At 42.7% G+C, this 19269-nt stretch overlaps 1 protein-coding gene across 4 annotated transcripts in view; it reads right to left on the bottom strand.

Moving 5' to 3' along the window:
* Window positions 1-19269, bottom strand: part of LOC140212061 (paladin-like) — a 288234-nt gene that overhangs the window by 228793 nt on the left and 40172 nt on the right. For 2 of the 4 annotated variants that reach the window (XM_072282529.1, XM_072282526.1), the window contains exon 2: window positions 11224-11310. The exons of the other annotated variants lie outside the window; for them this stretch is intronic. In XM_072282529.1, coding sequence (XP_072138630.1) covers window positions 11224-11276 — 53 coding nt within the window. In that variant the 5' untranslated portion in view covers window positions 11277-11310. The remainder of the gene's footprint in view (window positions 1-11223; window positions 11311-19269) is intronic. 4 annotated transcript variants of the gene reach the window in all.

The raw sequence follows: 19269 nt of genomic DNA, 5'->3' as shown, positions 1-19269 counted from the left end.
ACAGTCCTGACGAAGGGTTCCGACCCGAAACGTTGACTGATCCTTTCCACAGATGCCGCCCGACCTGCTGAGTTCCTCCAGCGTGTTGCAACTGGAACTTTAAACTGCATGGCTGGCACCATTTCTGATCATTTTGTGCCAGAGATAGCTCGCATGGTGCTGATTATTGCTAAAATGTTACAAGCTCAGAATCATCATGTTTGCCAATTCCGTCCCAGATTCACTAGATTATCAAACGTCTTCAAAGTAAATTTATTATCAAAGTACATACATGCCACCATATACAGGTATGTACAAACCCTGAGATTTGTTTTCTTGCAGGCATACTCAGTAAATCCAAGAAACACAATAGAATCATAGAAATCTACAGCACATAGAGGCATCCTCATCGAGGGGTCCTCATCGAGGCATCCTCATCCAGGGATCCTCATCGAGGCATCCTCATCGAGGGACCCTCATTCGGGGATCCTCATCCAGGGATCCTCATCCGGGCATCCTCATCCAGGGATCCTCATCGAGGCACCCTCATCCAGGGATCCTCATCCAGGCATCCTCATCGAGGGATCCTCATTCAGGGATCCTCATCCAGGGATCCTCATCGAGGCACCTTCATCCAGGGATCCTCATCCAGGCATCCTCATCGAGGGATCCTCATCCAGGGATCCTCATCAAGGGATCCTCATCCAGGGATCCTCATCAAGGGATCCTCATCCAGGGATCCTCATCGAGGGATCCTCATCCAGGGATCCTCATCGAGGCATCCTCATCCAGGGATCCTCATGGAGGGATCCTCATCGAGGGATCCTCATCCAGGGATCAGAGATGGAGAGAGTGAGCAGTTTTCAGTTTCTGGATGTCAAGATCTCTGAGGATCTAACCTGGTTCCAACATATCGATGCAGTTATAAAGAAGGCAAGACAGTGACTATACTTCATTAGGAGTTTGAAGAGATTTGACATGTCAACAAATACACCCAAAAACTTCAATAGGTGTACCTCGGAGAGCACTCTGACAGGCAGCATCACTGTCTGGAATGGGAGGGCTACTGCACAGGACTGAAAGAAGCTGCAGAAGGTTGTAAGTTTAGTCGGCTCCATCTTGGGTACTAGCCTACAAAGTGCCCAGGACATCCTCAAGGAACGGTGTCTCAGAGAGGCAGTGTCCATTATTAAGGACCTCCAGCATCCAGGGCATGCCCTTTTCTCACTGTAACCATCAGGTAGGAGATACAGAAGCCTGAAGGCACACACTCAGCGATTCAGGAACAGCTTCTTCCCCTCTGCCATCCGATACCTAAATGGACATTGAACCCTTGAACACTCCTCATTTTTTAAATATATATTATTTCTGTTTTTTTGCACGATTTTTAATCTATTCAATATACATATACTGTAACTGATTTACTTATTTTTATTATTATTATTTTTTTTCTTCTATATTATGTATTGCATTGAACTGCTGCTGCTAAGTTAACAAATTCCATGACACATGCTGGTAATAATAAACCCGATTCTGATTCTGATTCTGACATTACAGGCCCTTTCGCCCACAATGTTGTGCCGACAACATAACCTACTCTAGAAACTGCCTCGAATTACCCCACAGCACAGCTCTCTATTTTTCTAAGCTCCATGTACCTTTCTAAGAGTCTCTTAAAAGACCCTATTCTATCCAATCCATCAACAGAATCAATCAGACCACAAGAAAGACAAATAACTAATGTATGAAAGATATCAAACAGTGCAAATACAAAAAAAAATAAACAAACAATAAATATTGAGAACATGAGATGAAGAGTCCTTGAAAGTGAGTTTATGTGTTTGTGGGAACAGTTCAATCATGGGGACAGTCAAGTTGAGTGAAGTTATCTCCTTTGTTTCATTAGCCTGATGGCTGAGGGGTAACAACTGTTCCAGATCCTGGATGTGTGGGTCCTGAGGCTCCTGTACCTTCTTCCTGTTGCAACAGTGAGAAGAGAGCATGGCCTGGGTGGTGAGGATCATTGATGATGGATGATGCTTTCTTGCATTGACGTTTCATGCAAATGTACTCCATGATGGGAAGGGCTTTACCATAACACCATAAGATTTAGGGGCAGAATCGGGCCACTCAACCCATCAAGTCTGCTTCGCCATTTCATCATGGCTTATACACAATTTTCCTCTCAGCCGCAATCCTCTGCCTTCTCCCCATATCCCTTCATGCCCTGACCAATCAAGAATCTATCAACCTCTGCCTTAAGTATACGTAAAGACTTGGCCTCCACAGCTGCCTGGGACAAATTCGCCACTCTCTGACTAAAGAAATTCCTTCTCATCTCTGTTCTAAAAGGATGCCCCTCTATTCTGAGGCTGTGTCCTCTGATGTTAGACTCTCCCACCATAGGTAACATCCTCTCCACATCCACTCTATCAAGGCCTTTCACCATTAAGTAGGTTTCAATGAGGTCACCCCCTCATTCTTCTGTATTCCAGTCAGTTCAGGCCCAGAGCCATCAAACACTCTGCAGTTTCAGCACATCCTTTCAAACATAAGGGGCCCAAAACCTGCTCAGAAAACTCCACATGAGGCCTCACCACTGCTTAATAAAGTCTCAGCATGACATCCTTGCTTCTGCATTCCAGTCCTCTCAAAATAAATGCTAACATTGCATTTGCCTTCCTTACCACAGACTCAGCCTGCAAATTAACATATGAGGAATCCTGCACAAAGACTCCCAAGTCCCTTTGCACCTCAGTTTTTTGTATTTTCCCTCCACTTAGAAAATAATCAACCCTTTCATTTCTTCTACCAAAGTGTATGACCATACACATCCCGACACTGTATTCCATCTGCCATTTCTTTACCCATTTTCCTAATCAGTCTAAATCCTTCTATAGCTTCTCTACTTCCTCAAAACTACCTGCCCCTCCACCTACCTTCATATTGTCTGTAAACTTTGCAACAAAGCCGTCAATTCCATCATCCAAATCATGGACGTATAACGTAAAAATTACCAGTCCCAGCATGACCCTTGTGGAACACCACTAGTCACCGGCAGCCAGCCAGAAAAGACTCCCTTTATTCCCATTCTTTGCCTTCTGCCAATCAGCCACTGTTTTCTCCATGCTAGAGTCTTTCATGTAATACAATAGGCATGTAGCTTGTTGAGCAGCCTCATGTATGGCACCTTATCAAAGGCCTTCTCAAAATCCAAGTACACAACATCAACCGAATCTCCTTTGTCTATCCTGCTTGTTACTTCTTCAAAGAATTCCAACAGATTTGTCAGGCAAGATTTTCCCTTGAGGAAACCATGCTGACTACAGCCTATTTTATCAAGTGCCTCCAAGTACCCTGAGACCCCATCCTTAATAATTGACTCCAACATCTTCCCAACCACTGAAGTCAGACTAATTGGCCTATAGTTTCCTTTCCTCTGCCTCTCTCTTTTCTTGAAGAGTGAAGTGACATTTGCAATTTTCCAGTCTTCCAGAACCGTGCCAGAACCTAGTGATTCTTGAAAGATCATTACTAATGATTCCAAACTCTCTTCACCCACCACTTTCAAAACCTTGGGGTGTACACCATCTGGTCCAGGAGACTTATCTAACTTCAGACCTTTCAGTTTCCCAAGGACCTTCACTCTAGCGATGGTAACTTCACACACTTCATGACCCTTGACACCTGGACCTTGCATCGTACTGTTAGTGTCTTCCACAATGAAGATTGACACAAATACATATTCAGTTCGTCTACTATTTTGTTATCCGCTATTACTATCTCTCAAGCATCATTTTCCAGCGGTCTGATATCTACTCTCACCCTCTTTTACATTTTATGTATCTGAAGAAACTTTGGAATCCTCTTTAATATTATTATTGGCTAGCTTATTTTCATATTCCATCTTTACCTTCTTAATGACTTTTTTAGTTATCTTCTGGTGGTTTTTTAAAGCTTCCCAACTCTCTAACTTCCCACTAATTTCTGCTCTATTATATGCCCTCTTTTTGGCTTTTATGTTGGCTTTGACTTCTCTTGTTAGCCACAGTTTTGTCATCTTGTCTTTGGAATACTTCTTCCTCTTTGGGATGTATACATCCTGTGCATTCAGAATTGCTCCAGAATTTCCAGTCATTGCTACTCTGCCGTCATCACCGCCAGTGTTCTTTTCCAATCAATTCTGGCCAACTCCTCTCTCGTGCCTCTTTAATTCCCTTTATGGACTGGGCTATATCCATTATTTTTTGCAGGATTTCCCATTCAAGGGCATTGGTCTTTCCACACCAGGTAATGATGCAACCAGTCAATACAATGTCCACCAGATATCTATATAAGTTTGCCAATGTATTAGATTTCATGCCGAATCTTTGCAAACTTCTAAGGAAATAAAGACACTGCCATGTTTTCTTCGTAACTGCACTTACGCAGTGGGCCCTGAAATAGAGACACCAAGGAATATAAAGTTGTTGACTCTCTCCACCTTTGATCCCCCATTGAGGACTGGCTCATGGACCCCCGGTTTCCACCTCCTGAAGTCAATAATCAACTCCTTAGTCTTGCTGACATTGAATGAGCCATGTTTGATTCATTCAATGACAGTGCCATAGCCAGCATATGGCATTGGAGCTGTCCTTAGCCTCAGTTATAAGTATAAAGTGAATAAAGCAGGTAGCGCAGCACACAGCCTTGTTGTGCAATTGTGCTGATGGAGATGCTGGAGGAGAAGTTATTACCAATCTGAATTAACTGGGGTCTGCAAGTGAGGAAAATGAGGATGCAATTGCATAAGGAGATGCTGAGGCCAAGATCGTGAAGCTTATTGATTAATTTTTAGGGGATGATGGTATCAAATGCCAAGCTGTAGTCGATAAAGACCCACCTGATGTCTGCATCTTTGCAGTCTAGATGTTCCAGGGTTGAGCAAAAAGCAAATGAAATGGCATTTCATGTTGTCCTATTGTCCCAGTAGGCAAATTGGAGCAGATCCAAGTCACTTCTCGGGCAGGAGTTGATATGTTTCATCACCAACCTCTCAAAGCACTTCAACACAGTGAGCTTATCACTCACACCTATTGCTCTTCCAATTCCCCTGGGCTATGCCTTGTCTGCAAAAAACTGTTGCTTCACCATCTGTATAGAGATGCCAAAGCACAGGATCGGAATAGGTTACAAACAGTTGTAAACTCAGCCGGCTCCATCATTAACACTAGCCTTCCCACCATCAAGGACATCTTGAAAAGGTGATAACTCAACAAAGTGGCATCCATCATTAAGGAGCCCCATCACCCAGGACATGTTGTCTTCTCATTGTTACCATCAGGGAGGAGGTATAGGAACTAAAGGATATACTCTCAACGTTTTAGGAACATCTTCTTTCGCTCTGCCACAAGATTTCAGGATGGCCTGTGAACCCATGAACATTACCTTTGCTCCCATTTTACTCCCAGTTTGTACTAATTATTTATTTTTATGTATTTCTTATTGTAATTTACAGTACTTTTATATGTATTGCACTGTGCTACTGCTGCAAAACAACAAGTTTCATGACATTTATCAGTAATAGTAAACCTGAGTAACTCTCACTTCGGCTAGCGGCTTAATGTAGGGGGTGATAACCCCTGGCCCGGCCAAACTTAAGAAATATCGTTTGGGTGAATGCTGCGCGATGTGTCCCCTGTTACAAATCAGTACTCCGAAATAACAAACAGTACACAATAAGCGATTAAATGATTAAGCTTTATAATTCTTACTTTGACTATATGGTTAGTAAAGAAACAAAGAAAAAGAAAAAAAAGGTCCAATCTTATGAAACAGTCTGTTGCGCAAAGTTGGAGCTCACTGATAAGTCGGTCGTCCACCATCAACCTCCTCCGATTGTCGCCACCCTTCGGACCCTTGCTCCAAGTCCACCCCATCCGGCGGTCTACCAGTTCTCTCCTTTTGCGTCTTCTTTCCTCACCTCTCCCTGGCAAAAGCCCCCGAAAAATCTCCTTCCAGATTCACAAGACAGAGCAACAAAATCCTGATCGGCTAACATGCATACTATAGTTCTGTTATCTCCAGCCATAACCCAAACATTGCTGCTACAGAGAAACCATTACCTCAGCAGTGAACATTACAGAGAAGCCATTTCACCAGCCTTAGCAGTGAAACATTACAGAGGATCCATTACATTAACAGTGAATCCTTACAGCGCGTTACACCTGATTCTGTTTCTGTTTTTGTTCACCCTGCCTATGTGCACAGGAGAGATGCTAAAGAGTGGGGTAGTCATTGATTTAGAATATAACACATAGGAGCCAACGCAAGCCAGTGAGAACGGTAGGGTGGGGCTTGGTATGGGAAATTATGTATGCAGCAAGTAGTAGGGCATGTAGAAATTTATTAAGCACATTAAGATCCTCACTAAGGCTGCTGGATAACAAAAACTGTTGTCTTAAGAGGAGAAAAATCCTTTTTTCAAGCTTGTAATTTAAAAGACAAAAGTGACTTTTAATATTTTAAAATTTAATTAGACATGATAATGACATGATATTAGAATGGCAGTATCACACTAATTAATCACGTGGTCAAAGAATGGCCTCAACCACACTCAGTTACCCAGGACATCACAAACAAGGCACGGCAGCATCTATACTTCATTAGGAGTCTGAGGAGATTTGGTGTGTCATCAAAGAAGATGGTAGCAAACAACACAGCCAAAGGCAACATCCTGCAGAAGGTTCGTGAAAGTATTTTTTTACCTCTTTTACTTCTCCTTCTTTCAAACGTGATTCTGCAACTGTTGGAACCTGTGATTTCCACTTTAATGGTGTACTTTCGGGCCGAATGAGCGATTTGGCACTTGCTGTCTCCCAGGGAAGACGGGGAGGTTTCGAGCGGAGTGTACAGCCTGGAGACAGGGCGCGAGCCCATGATCAACTCCATTTCTCACTTATCTCGCTGACTAAAGCATCAAGCAAGACTGAAATCAATTGGGACGAAAGCAGAAGGTGAGTGGGTGTTCAGCGCCAGTCTGGCTGTGTTTGACTGGTCTCTCACTCACTTTCACTTGCTGCTGTCAAAGAAAGGTGGCTGTGTGTGACTAGTCTCTCTCTCCTTCTCACTTCATGCTGTCTCTCTCTCCTTCTTGCTTCGGTTAATCGACGTGGATTTGCTGTTTGTGGATTGGAGTCTGTAGTTCATGTTATGATGGGTTTCTGGTTTCTGGTTACTCCTTTTTTTAAAATGCTATTTTGTGCGATTTTGATTGAGACAGACTGGTTCTGCAGCCTGCAGTCGACAAATGATACAGCGCTAGATTGAACTGAACTTAACTAAACTGACCATTCCCAGACTGCCTCAATGACTTTGTAGCTTGGTATTTTATATTCTGTGATTTTCACTCATTTTTTGCAGTTTGCACGATTTATTCCTTTTTTGTGTGTTTGATATTTTCTTCGAACCTGATGATCAGATTCTCTGTTGCAGTTGAGAGGGAACAGCATTCCCACATATCCTTCATTATATCTCACACACAGTTCATCGTGTACTATATTCCTCAAACTATATTCCCAGGAGCTTCAGGTGATCAGACCCAACAGTGAAGGGGACACGAGGAAATCTGCAGATGCTGGAAATTCAAGCAACACACACAAAATATGCTGGTGAACGCAGCAGGCCAGGCAGCATCTATTTGAAGAGGTACAGTCAACAGAAGGGGCCAGGGCATTAGGCACAAGATGAGACTTCTCCCTATTCCTGCAATTTGTTCCGGACCCTGAGGCAAGTTCAAACCAGTCACTCAGGTGTATTAACCAGCAGATCATGATCCCAGCAGAACTGAATTGAGTTGACTTTACTGCTTACATCTTTCACATACATGAGGAGTAAAAATATTTACGTTACGTCTTTGTCTAAAAGTGCAATGTGCAATTTATAGTAACTTGTAATAAATGTACGTACAACAGGACAGTCAATATAACATAGAAATACAATTGTATCAGCATGAATTAATCAATCTGATGGCCTGGTGGAAGAAGCTGTCCTAGAGCCTATTGATCTATGCTGCGGTACTATTTCCCGGATGGTAGCAGCTGTGGTTGGGGTGTCTCAGGTCCCCAGTGATCCTTGGGGCCCTTTTTACACACCTGTCTTTGTAAATGTCCAGAGTAGTGGGAAGTTCACATCTACAGATGCGCTGGGCTGTCCACACCACTCTCTGCAGGGTCCTGCGATAGAGGGAAGTACAATTCCCATACCAGGCAGTGATGCAGCCAGTCAGGATGCTCTCAGTTGTGCTCCTGTAGAAAGTTCTTAGGATTTGGGGGCCCATACCAAACTTCTTCAACCGTCTGAGGTGAAAGAGGTGCTGTTGTGCCTTTTTTACCACATAGCCAGTATGTACAGATTACGTGAGATCCTTGGTGATGGGGCGCGCCAAGGAACTTAAAGCTGTTCACCCTCTCAACCCCCAGATCCATTGATGTCAATCTTCATTCCTCCTGTAGTGCACAACCAGCTCCTTTGTTTTTGTAACATTGAGGGAGAGGTTGTTATCTTGACACCATTGTGTCAGAAGGTGACAACATAATCTATGTACAGTGACACATAAACCCAATGGTTCTTGTATCTGGAAAGGCAACACCCTTTCTGGCCACATTCTTCCTGATAGATTTAACATACAAGTCTGCCCTCCAGTTTATAATCCAAACCAGATAAAGGAAAAAGGGCAGCACTCGTCTGATTCCAGATCTGATTGTGGCTCTTTCCATCCATTACTGCTGTGCTACTGATGTTTGTGCAGGTCAAGTAAAGAACAGGAAATGCTGGAAGCACTGATCAAGTCTGGCAGCAAAAGAAACAGAGTTAAAACTTCATGCCAAATACCTGAAGTTGGGTAGAACAGAAGGACTACCTCTGGTAAGACCAAATGGGTTAATATGGCAGTCAAAAGCAGATCATATCTTGTTATGTACTGCTGGTAACAGAGCAGCGGGACACGCAGAGAAGAAAACTAAGCCAAAATTACAGATGGACGACTGGCAGAAATGGGCAGTTCCATTACAGGCAAAAAGAAAGAGCAGGTGACGCAACTTTGGAAAACTCAGTATTGAGTCCAGGAAGCTGCAACGTTCCTGAATGGAAGATAAAGGCTTTGCCACTCAAACTTATGTTGGCCCTCTTGTTACAATGCTGGAGTCCACTGACAGAAGGGTCAGAGTAGGAGGAGGATGGAGAATTAACATGGCAGGCACTGGATGCTTCAGGGTCATGCCTGTGGACTGAATACAAGTGCTCTGTAAAGTGATCATCCACCCTACAGTTACTTTTCCAAAGTAGGGCACTGCAATGCACTAGACTGGAAAAAATGCAAGTGTATCACTATGTGGGGTGTATCCAGTTATAGACTGGCTCCCCAAATTAGATTAGATTGGAGAGGTAAACAAAGGAAACAAAAACAAGAAAGAAAACAGAATCAGGATTCAGATTATCTTATTATTCTTATTATCACCAGCATGTGTCATGAAATTTATTAACTTAGCAGCAGCATTTCAATGCAATACATAATATAGAAGAAAAATAATAATAATAATAAATAAGCAAATCAATTACAGTATAAATATATCAAATAGATTAAAATAGTGCAAAAAACAGAAATAATATATATTTAAAAAGTGAGGTAGTGTTCACGAGTACAATGTCCATTTAGGGATCGGATGGTGGAGGAGAAGAAGCTGTTCCTGAATTGCTGAGTGTGTGCCTTCAGGCTTCTGTGCCTCCTACCTGATGGTAACAGTGAGAAAAGGGCATGCCCTGGGTGCTGGCGGTCCTTGCTAATGGACGCTGCCTTTCTAAGACCCTGCTCCCTGAAGATATCCTGGGTAATTTATAGGCTAGTACCCAAGATGGAGCCAACTAAATTTACAACCCTCTGCAGCTTCTTCCGGTCCTGTGCAGTAGCCCCCCTCCCCATACCAGATAGTGATGCAGCTTGTCAGAATGCTCTCCATGGTACATCTATAGAAGTTTTTGAGTGTATTTGTTGACATACCAAATCTCTTCAAACTCCTAATAAAGTATAGCCTCTGTCTTGCCTTCTTTATAACTGCATTGATATGATGGGACCAGGTTAGATCTTTAGAGATCTTGCCACCCAGGAACTTGAAACTGCTCACTCTCTACACTTCTGATCCCTCTATGAGGATTGGAATGTGTTCCTTCGTCTTACCCTTCCTGATGTCCACAAACAGCTCTTTCATCTTACTGACATTGAGTGCAGGTTGTTGCTGCGACAGCACTCCACTGGTTGGCATATCTCACTCCCGTACGCCCTCTCGTCTCCAACTGAGATTGTTCCAACAATGATTGTATCATCAGCAAATTTATAGATGGCACTTGAGCTATGCCTAGCCTATGCCTAGAAATTGCCTATGCTTAGAAATTGTGTTATTGCAATTGGAACTACCTGCCTCCATGGAGTGTGAATGTCAACATCAGCTGAAGCTCCTGTTTCTGAACTAGATTATACTGTTTTAAAATCCATATGATATTTCGTAAAACCTTCACTAAATAAACTATATGTTTTCGAAAGAGCCTTTTACACTGGACAGAAATAGACAATTTCCTCTCCTGGGTTACCTGACAATCAGATTCTCTTGCCTTCTCCTTCATCATTATAATTGTGCGATGTTCGTATTATTGCCTCCTCGTGGTGAGGGCCAAAGGGTTTGTTTCTGTACTGTATGTCCCTATGACCAACAGATTCAGAAGGCTCACCATTTATAGGAGGTTTAAAACTTTGGCAAATTTCTACAGATGCACAGTGGAGAGTATCCTGACAGGTTGCATTACAGCCAGGTGTGGAAGCACTAATGCCCAAGAACAGAATAGTCTACAAAAAGTGGTAGATAAAACCTAGTCATTGAGCCCATCTGTAAGGAGCACTGCCACATTGCACACTGGTTGGTTGTCAGTCTTTATATGTGGTTTTTCACTGATTCTACTGTATTTCTTTGTTTTACTGTGAACGTCTTCAGGAAAGTGCATCACAAGGTAGTATATGGTGACATATACAGACTTAGATAATAAATTTATTCTAAACTTTGAAAAGACTTTGCACTGGGAAAAGAGCCACACAACATCAAGTCCATAAATAATTCAGCATAAGTTAAATGCTGGTTCCCCCAAATCAGTCAGTTTGGAATAAGTTAATCCAATTTTATCAAAGCCAACACAAAGACTGGCTTCGGATGAAGTCACCTGGGATTCGTCAGGAACTGGAAATCTGGCGAACTCTCTTCCAACTTCTTCATCCGCCCCTGCACTTTGACGTCACTGCCCCGTTGACTGCATAGACAGAAGATAACACCGGGAAAATCAGACCTAAATCCGACTGGTTTGTAATGAAGTCTGCACGTTCAAGGGCAACCAGGTAAACATTGTTAAGTAAATCCCATAATAAGACTTTTGATTATGGAAATGTCATTTTTAGGACTGACCAAAACAAAAACAGTAGGGGGAAATTTTAGCATGGTGAGGGGTTGAAGGGAAGGTGCCAAGGATGGGTGAGGGGTGGGGCTCAACATTTCTTTGGAGTTTATATCCCAACATTTTAGTTCCAGGATAACCACTCTGATCGATGGTTCTGACCAACATCCTTCCCTTATCTGCCCTTCCAAAGAGAGGCTGTCTGTCACAAGTTTCCAGCAGTTTCTTCCTTCAGTGATATGTAAAGTCTGTCTGTTTGAGATCATGAAAACAAACTGCAAATGCCTCCATAGAAGTTCAACAAGAGGACGTCACTTTTTCCTATCTGTACACAGGGAGCTCAGCCAATGTTTCTAGTGAAACTGTCACATTCATTTATTTAATACACCTGAACCTTTACAGTTGAAAGGGAGTTGGCTTAACTTCTGATATTCAAGTTATAAAAGACTACAGAAGGAGGATTATTTTAAACTGCAGTTTGACTAATCTGTTAACTCTTCATAATGAAATGTGTATACTAAATATAAATAAATGACTCCTTAATTTATTAAACAAGAAAGGAGTGGGAAAGAAACTGTGGGAAAAGTTTCCATGCATTTCCTTCTGATATCAACTCCAAATTGCCCCAGCTGAATTTTCAACCTTCCAATCAACTCTAAGTACCCAGTAGCAGCTTCAATCTCTGCCACCTGCCTGATCATTGAACCTACCCCAGCTCTCCCTCTTACAACACCTCCCCCCCCCCCCCGACTCCAATGCCCAACCAAGCCTCGGTCTTCAACTAAAATGCTGGGATCAAAAAAGAATATTAACTTAACAAGTGACATGGAAACACGAGCAAGAGATAAGCTGCAGCTGCTGGAATTCCAAGCAACACACACAAAATGCCGGAGGAACTCAGCTGGCCAGGCAGCACCTATGGAAAAGAGTAAACAGTTGATGTTTCAGTTCTGATGAAGGGTCTTGGCCCGAAACACCAGCTGTTTCAATCCAGGGCATGTCCTGGATGGTGAGGACCCTCAGTGATGGATACTGCATCCTTGAGGCATCACCTCTTGAAGATATCATCCATAGTGGGGAGGGTTCGTGCCCGCGCCAGAGCTAGCTGAGTTTACAGCCTCTTTTAATCTTGTGCATTGGAGCCTCCATACCAACCAGTGATGCCTCCAGTCAGAATGATCTCCATAGTACATCTTCAGAAACTTGCCAGATTCTCTGTTGACACACCAAATCTCCTCAAACTTCTAATGAAGTACAGCTGATGGCATGCCTTCATTGTGATTGCATCAATATGTCGGGCCCAGGATAAATCCTCTGGGGTGTTGACACCAGGAACTTGTAGCCGCAGAATGCACTGCAGTTTCTGGACTAAACCCGTGACTATTACCATCAAAAAGGACTAGGGGAGTAGGCATATGGAAACACAATCAGCTGGACAGCATGCTGACTAGGAAACATAATAGGTAGTTGTTATTGTCTCTGGGTCTAAATTCTAGATTTCCCTTGTGGGACTGCAGTGCTTCAAGAAGGTGACACACCACCACCTTCTCATGGGAAGTTAAGGATCAGCAATAAATGCTAGCCTGCCCTCATCTTGAAATGGTATTTTTTTTCCCAATTTTGTTAAGGGGCAGAAATATTCTCACATAATACAGTAGAGTATCTACGTATCAGGTTGAACCATGCAAGAAATGAGAACCTACCATTGTGTGATATTAGTTAGATATTTCCCCATTTACAGAGCAACTTGCAAAGAGCACAACAGCATTGAAACAGCAACAGTATTAGGGACTTGGGACATCTATCAATGCTTGGGGCAAAGATACATTTACTCAACACATGAGATTTTCAGATCAGAAAGCAAAGGGAAAGAAAGTTCGACTCAGATACAGTACAAATGGGAAAAATACATAAATTTTAAGTGGAAGAAAACGAGTCAATAGACAATAGACAATAGACAACAGGTGCAGGAGTAGGCCATTCAGTCCTTTGAGCCAGCACTGCCATTCACTGTGATCATGACTGATCATCCACAATCAGTACCCCGTTCCTGCCTTCTCCCCATATCCCTTGACTCTGCTATCATTAAGAGCTCTATCTAACTCTTTCTTGAAAGCATCCAGAGAACTGGCCTCCACTGCCTTCTGAGGCAGAGCATTCCACAGATCCACAACTCGCTGGGTGAGTCAATAAATAAAAAAAATAAAGCTATTAAGTTGAAGTAGTAAACATATCCAAGAAGAAAATAGCTTCTAAAATCAGAGTGTGCTGCAAATATACAACAGGAAAGCAAAAGTGAGTTAACATTTCAGAATTAATAACTGATGAAAGGTCATTGACCAACTACATTAACTGTTTCTTTCTCCATAAATACTCACAGCATTTTCTGTTTACAGTCTAGACTTCCCGTATCTACAAGGTTTTAGCTTTGAGTTGTACTTTAAATGGTTCCTTTGTTTAAGCCAGCAAAAGTGGCTGGCTTTGGCTTTAAGAGACTACTTAGTCTGCTATTTATGAGCCTCAACAATTAATACAGAAATCTAACAGGACCTTGAAAATAATGTGGTTGAGAACAATGCATTTATCAGACCAGGCAGCAGGCATAAATCAACCAGCATGCTCTTGATTTACTCCTTAATTACAACAACGCAAAGGAAGCCTTCCAGATCATTCATGGCTTGCCAGCACCCAACAGAGCAATTCCATTGATTCTATTCCTCTCATTATTCCCCCTGTGGACCTGCAACTGACTCCCTTGCATGTGCCCATCAGCTCTGTTTCCTTTGCCATTCACCAACCCTAAATGCTAATCTACAGCAGCCAATTACCCTATCATCACGTGGAAAGAAAAGGAAACCCCTCAAGGTATTTTTTTCCTCTCCAAAACTTGTTGGACAGTCTGCACATTAACAACATGCAAGTTTTGTGCGAGCAATTTTGCTTTGTAAAAAGACTTGTCAGTAGCAGAATCCTACAGTACATTGGGCTTAGACATTATGTGGTGGGACTGTGTCATCTAATTACATCCAAAATCTAAATTCCATTTCCCACTCACGTTCCGTTAGGTTTGAGGCAACCAGTGGGAATGAGGGAACCTTTTTCTGATTGGCTGCCAGAGATTTGTGGTGTTCCACAGAGGTCAGTGTTGAGCTGGCCTCTTTTCACATTTTATATTAATGATATGGATAATGGAATTGATGACTTTGTGGCCACATTTGCAGACAATAAAAAGATGGTGGCAGATAGTGTTGAGGAAGCAAGGATTTAGAGGGATTAGGAGAATAGGAAAAGAAGAGGCAGATTAGACGAGTGTCTGGTCATGCACTTTGGTAGAAGGAATAAAGGCATATACTATTTTCTAAACGGGGAGAAAATTTAGAAATCAGAAGTGCAAAGGGACTTGGGAGTCTTCTTGTAGGATTCTCTAAACATTAACGTGCAGGTTGATTTAATAGTAAGGAAGGCAAATATAATTTTAGCATTCAATTCAAGAAGACTAGAATATTAAAGCAAGGATGCAATGCTGAGGCTTTATAAGGCATTGGTCAGACTGCATTTGGAGCAGTTTTGGTCCACTTATCTAAGAAAGGATATGCTGGCATTGGAGAGGGTTCCACAGGAGGTTCACGAGAATAAATCTTGGGAATGAAAGGCTTGATTTATGAGGAGTGTTTGATGGCTCTGGGCCTGTACTCTCTGGAGTTTAGAAGATTGAGAAGCGATAACATCGAAACCTATCAAATATTGAAAGACCTAGATAGAGTGGATATGACGTTTCCTATATTGGTGGAGTTTAGGACCAGAAGGCACAACCTCAGAATACAAGGGCATCCCTTTAGAACAGAAATGAGGAATTTCTTTAGCCAAAGGGTAGTGGATCTGTGGAATTCATTGCCATGGGCAGATATGGAGGCCACGTCATTAGGTATATTTTAAACAGAGTTGATAGGTTCTAGATTAGTTAAGTCATCAAAGGATATAGGCAGCAGAATGGGGCTGAGAGGGTTGATAAATTAGCCATGATGGAATAGCAGAACAAACTCAATGGGCTGAATGGCCTAATTCTCCCCATTAGTTTGCCCATCTTTTGTTTGCAGAGCACAGAGCTAGGAGCAATGCTTCTAAGCACTTTGTGTAATCAAAGCTTTCAGTTCTAGACATCTCTCAACAGGAAGCCAGCAACGGCAAATGCTGAGCACAGCTATAGTTTGTCTCAGCCTTTTGTCTAATAAACATCCTCTCCAAATCAGTCACCCTCCTTTGTTGCTTAATTTCACCTTTAGTCTTTATGCTTCCAGCCCTGTTGTACAGTCTAATGAGTAATTCGGAAAAGGAAGCAGAGTGAAAAACCAGAATGAGAATCAGGTTTATTATCATGACTTGTGTCGTGCTATTTGTTCCCTTAGAAGTGTGTTTACTTCCAAGAGCACTTTCATACAATATCTCTTCTGTCAGTGGTGCTACATCATTGGTACTTCAGCAGCAAGTTACATTTAATATAGTTGAACTATACATTTTTCAGGACTAGTGTCAAATCAACTTTGTCACTGGGCCACACAAAAAAAAACAAAGATGGATTACCAAAAATATGGTAAAAGAGTTAGGAGTGAACGGAATGAGGGAAGGGGAAAACATGAGCTCAGAGTCTATCCAGGTGCTGACAGTGTTTTACCTGCTGTCTCCTCAGGTGAAGTGTGTAGAACAGCATATGACCACTCAACGAATCTGCAAGTGATGATGTTCACTTTAAACATCACAGCTTGTGGGCATTTCCCGGCCACTAAAACCTGCCTTCCTGTATGTGGTCCTCATTGAGTGATTTCATTTCACAGAGTAACCTCAAATTGAGCCTTAAATAAGATTAACAATAGCCTTGTCCCATGAACTGGCAATCTTGTGGATGAAAGAGCTAGATCTTAACATTATTAGTTGCTATTCCACCGGCCATATTCCACCGAGATACAACACTGGGCGTCACAGGAGGTTGTTCCTGCCTGTGGCCATAGAACTTTGCAGCTCCTCCCGTGGAGGGTCAGACACCCTGAGCCAATAGGCTGGTCCTGGACTTATTTCCATCTGGCATATTTGGCATTTTGTTGTTTGATTGTTTGTGGTTTTTGTATTGCTATATTTATACTCTATTCTTGGTTGGTGCGGCTGTAACAAAACCCAATTTCCCTCGGGATCAATAAAGTATATCTATCTATCTATCTATTCAACACTCCATGATTAGTTTCAAAGACAGATTAAAGATGAACTTTATCTGCCATATGTATATCGAAACATCAAAATGTACAGTGCAATGCATTATTTGTGTCAACTACCAACACAGTCCTAGTACGTGCTAGGGGCAACCCACAAGGGCTGCCATGCTTCCGATGCCAACATTGCACACCCATGACTTACTAACACTAACCTTCAGATCTTTTGCCTTTGGGGGGAATCTGGAGTACTCGGAGGAAACCCCACATGGTCACGGCAGAACATACAAACTCGTTACAGACGGTGGCTCTGCTACGATGCCACCCTCTACTTTCAAATCCATTACAATGTATATTCAGAAATTTGTGCTGCACATTTAAATTCCCGGACCTGCACAGTAGAGTTGGAATGGATGATACTGGCAAAATTCCCTGTCAATCAGACCTGGAAACGTCACTGCTACATGTATTTAGTGTTATTTTTACACACATAATATCACTCACATACTGCAGTTTGCAGGACAGATCACCCTGGATTGATGAGGCAGCACAGGTCTTCACAGTTTTGGTGATAAGTGCACCTTGCAGCAAACTCTTTTTCTGAAGAATAAGATTGATTTATCTTTTTGCTGGGTTGCCCTCCACCCAGTGGTGGTGATGGCACAAGACATTCTGCTCCATTAAATAGTGTCATACGGAATGGAAGGCCCATCAGCCCAACTTGTCCATGCTGACCATGTTGCCCGGCAAACTAATCCCTCTACCCATACTTAGCACAAAACCCTCTGAACCATTCCTATCCAGGTACTTATCTAGGTGGCTTTCAAATGTTGCTAAAGTGCCTGCCTCGACTACTATTTCTGGCAGTTCATTCCACCTACGCACCACCATTTGAACAAAGCAGCTTTCCCTAATGTCCCTTTTAAACCTCTTGTCTTTGATCTAAAACCTAGGCCCTCTCATTTAAGCAGTTCGCTCCCCCCGACCACCGGTGAAAAGACCAATTGCTTTTACCTCATACATTTATTTATTGAGATACAGTGGGGAACAGACCCTTCCAGCCCAGCAAACTGCGCTGCCTAGCAACCCACCAATTTAACCACAGCCTAATCATAAAACAGTTTACAATGACAAATTAACCTACTGACCTACATCTTTGGACTGTAGGCAGAAACCGAAACACCTGGAGGAAACCAACTCGGTTCGTGGGGAGAACATACAAACACCTTACAGACATGCTCCTCATGATCTTATATACCTCTTCTATCAGGTTACCTCTTCAATCTCCTACTTTCCAGAGAATAAAGTCTTAGTCTATACAACCTCTCCTTGGAATTCAAGGCCCCAAATCCAGGCAACATACTGGCAAATCTTATCTGCACTCTTTCTAGTTTAATAACATTTTCCCTATAACAGGATAGGTAAAATTGTGTGCAATACTCCAAGTGCAGCCTCATCAAAGCCTGTAACATAACCTCACAACTCCTCTACGAAGAACCCTGACTGATGCAGGTCAGTGTACTAAATACCTTCTTCACCACCCTAACTACCTGTGACTCAGCTTTCGGTGAACAATTGACTTGTACTCCTTGGTCCCTCTGTTCGATAACACTCCCCAGGTCTCCACTGTTTACTGCACAAATTTGTTGTTTTGCGGCAGCATTAAGATGTAAGACATAAAATTTACTGTAAGTTATAAAATAAAGAAATAATACAAATGAGAGTGAAATAGTGAGATAGTGTTCATGGGCCATTCAGAAATCTGATGGTGGGGGGGCGAAGGAGCAGTTCCTCATCACTGAGCATGGGTCTTCAGGCTCCTATATTTCCTCTCTGGTGGTAGAAATGTGAAGAGGGCATGTCCTGGATGGTGAGGGTCCTTCAAACTACCTCTTGAAGTTGCCCTCAATGGTGGAGAGGGCTGTGCCCATAATGGGGCTAGCTGAATCTACAACCTCCAGTAGCTCCTCTTGATCCTGCGCATTGGAGCCCCCATACTAGGATGCGATGCAACCAGTCAGAATGCTCTACACTGTACATATGTAGAAATTTGCAAGGGTCTTTGGTGACGTACCAAGTCTCCTCAAACTCTTAATAAAATAAAGCCACAAGAGTGCCTTCTTCGTGACTGCATCAATGAGATGGCCCAAGATAGCTCCTCCAAGTTGTTGATGACAAAGAACATGAAGCTTCTCACCTGAGCTCTCAATGAGGACGGATATGTATTCTCACAACTTCACCTTCCTGAAGTCCACAAGCAATTCCTTTGTCTTACTGTTGTTGAGTGCAAGTTATTGTTGGCACACCACTTATCCAGCCGATCTATCTATATGCATGACTTACTTTGGACACTAGGGACAGCAATGTCCACGGCAACCCCTCCAACAATTTTACTACTACATCGACTCAGGCCTAGGGGGCCGGCGTCGGGCACGATGACAGACTCTCCACTTCTCCCTCTCCCTCATCAGTGTGTTCAGTTAATCTACATTAGCCGCGCTGCTGTCTTCTAGAAGCGTGTTGACCATAGTCCTGGGAGGGTGCCCAGGGTTCATCCTCCTGTGCTTGGGCTCCCATATGATGACTAGGCTGGCAGGTAGCTCGGGGTGGCGTAGAC

The sequence above is a fragment of the Mobula birostris genome, chromosome 18 (assembly GCF_030028105.1).
Source record: "Mobula birostris isolate sMobBir1 chromosome 18, sMobBir1.hap1, whole genome shotgun sequence".
Lineage (NCBI taxonomy): Eukaryota > Metazoa > Chordata > Chondrichthyes > Myliobatiformes > Myliobatidae > Mobula > Mobula birostris.
The sequence above is the reverse complement of the archived record's forward strand: the minus strand, read 5'-3'. Positions and strand labels throughout refer to the sequence as shown.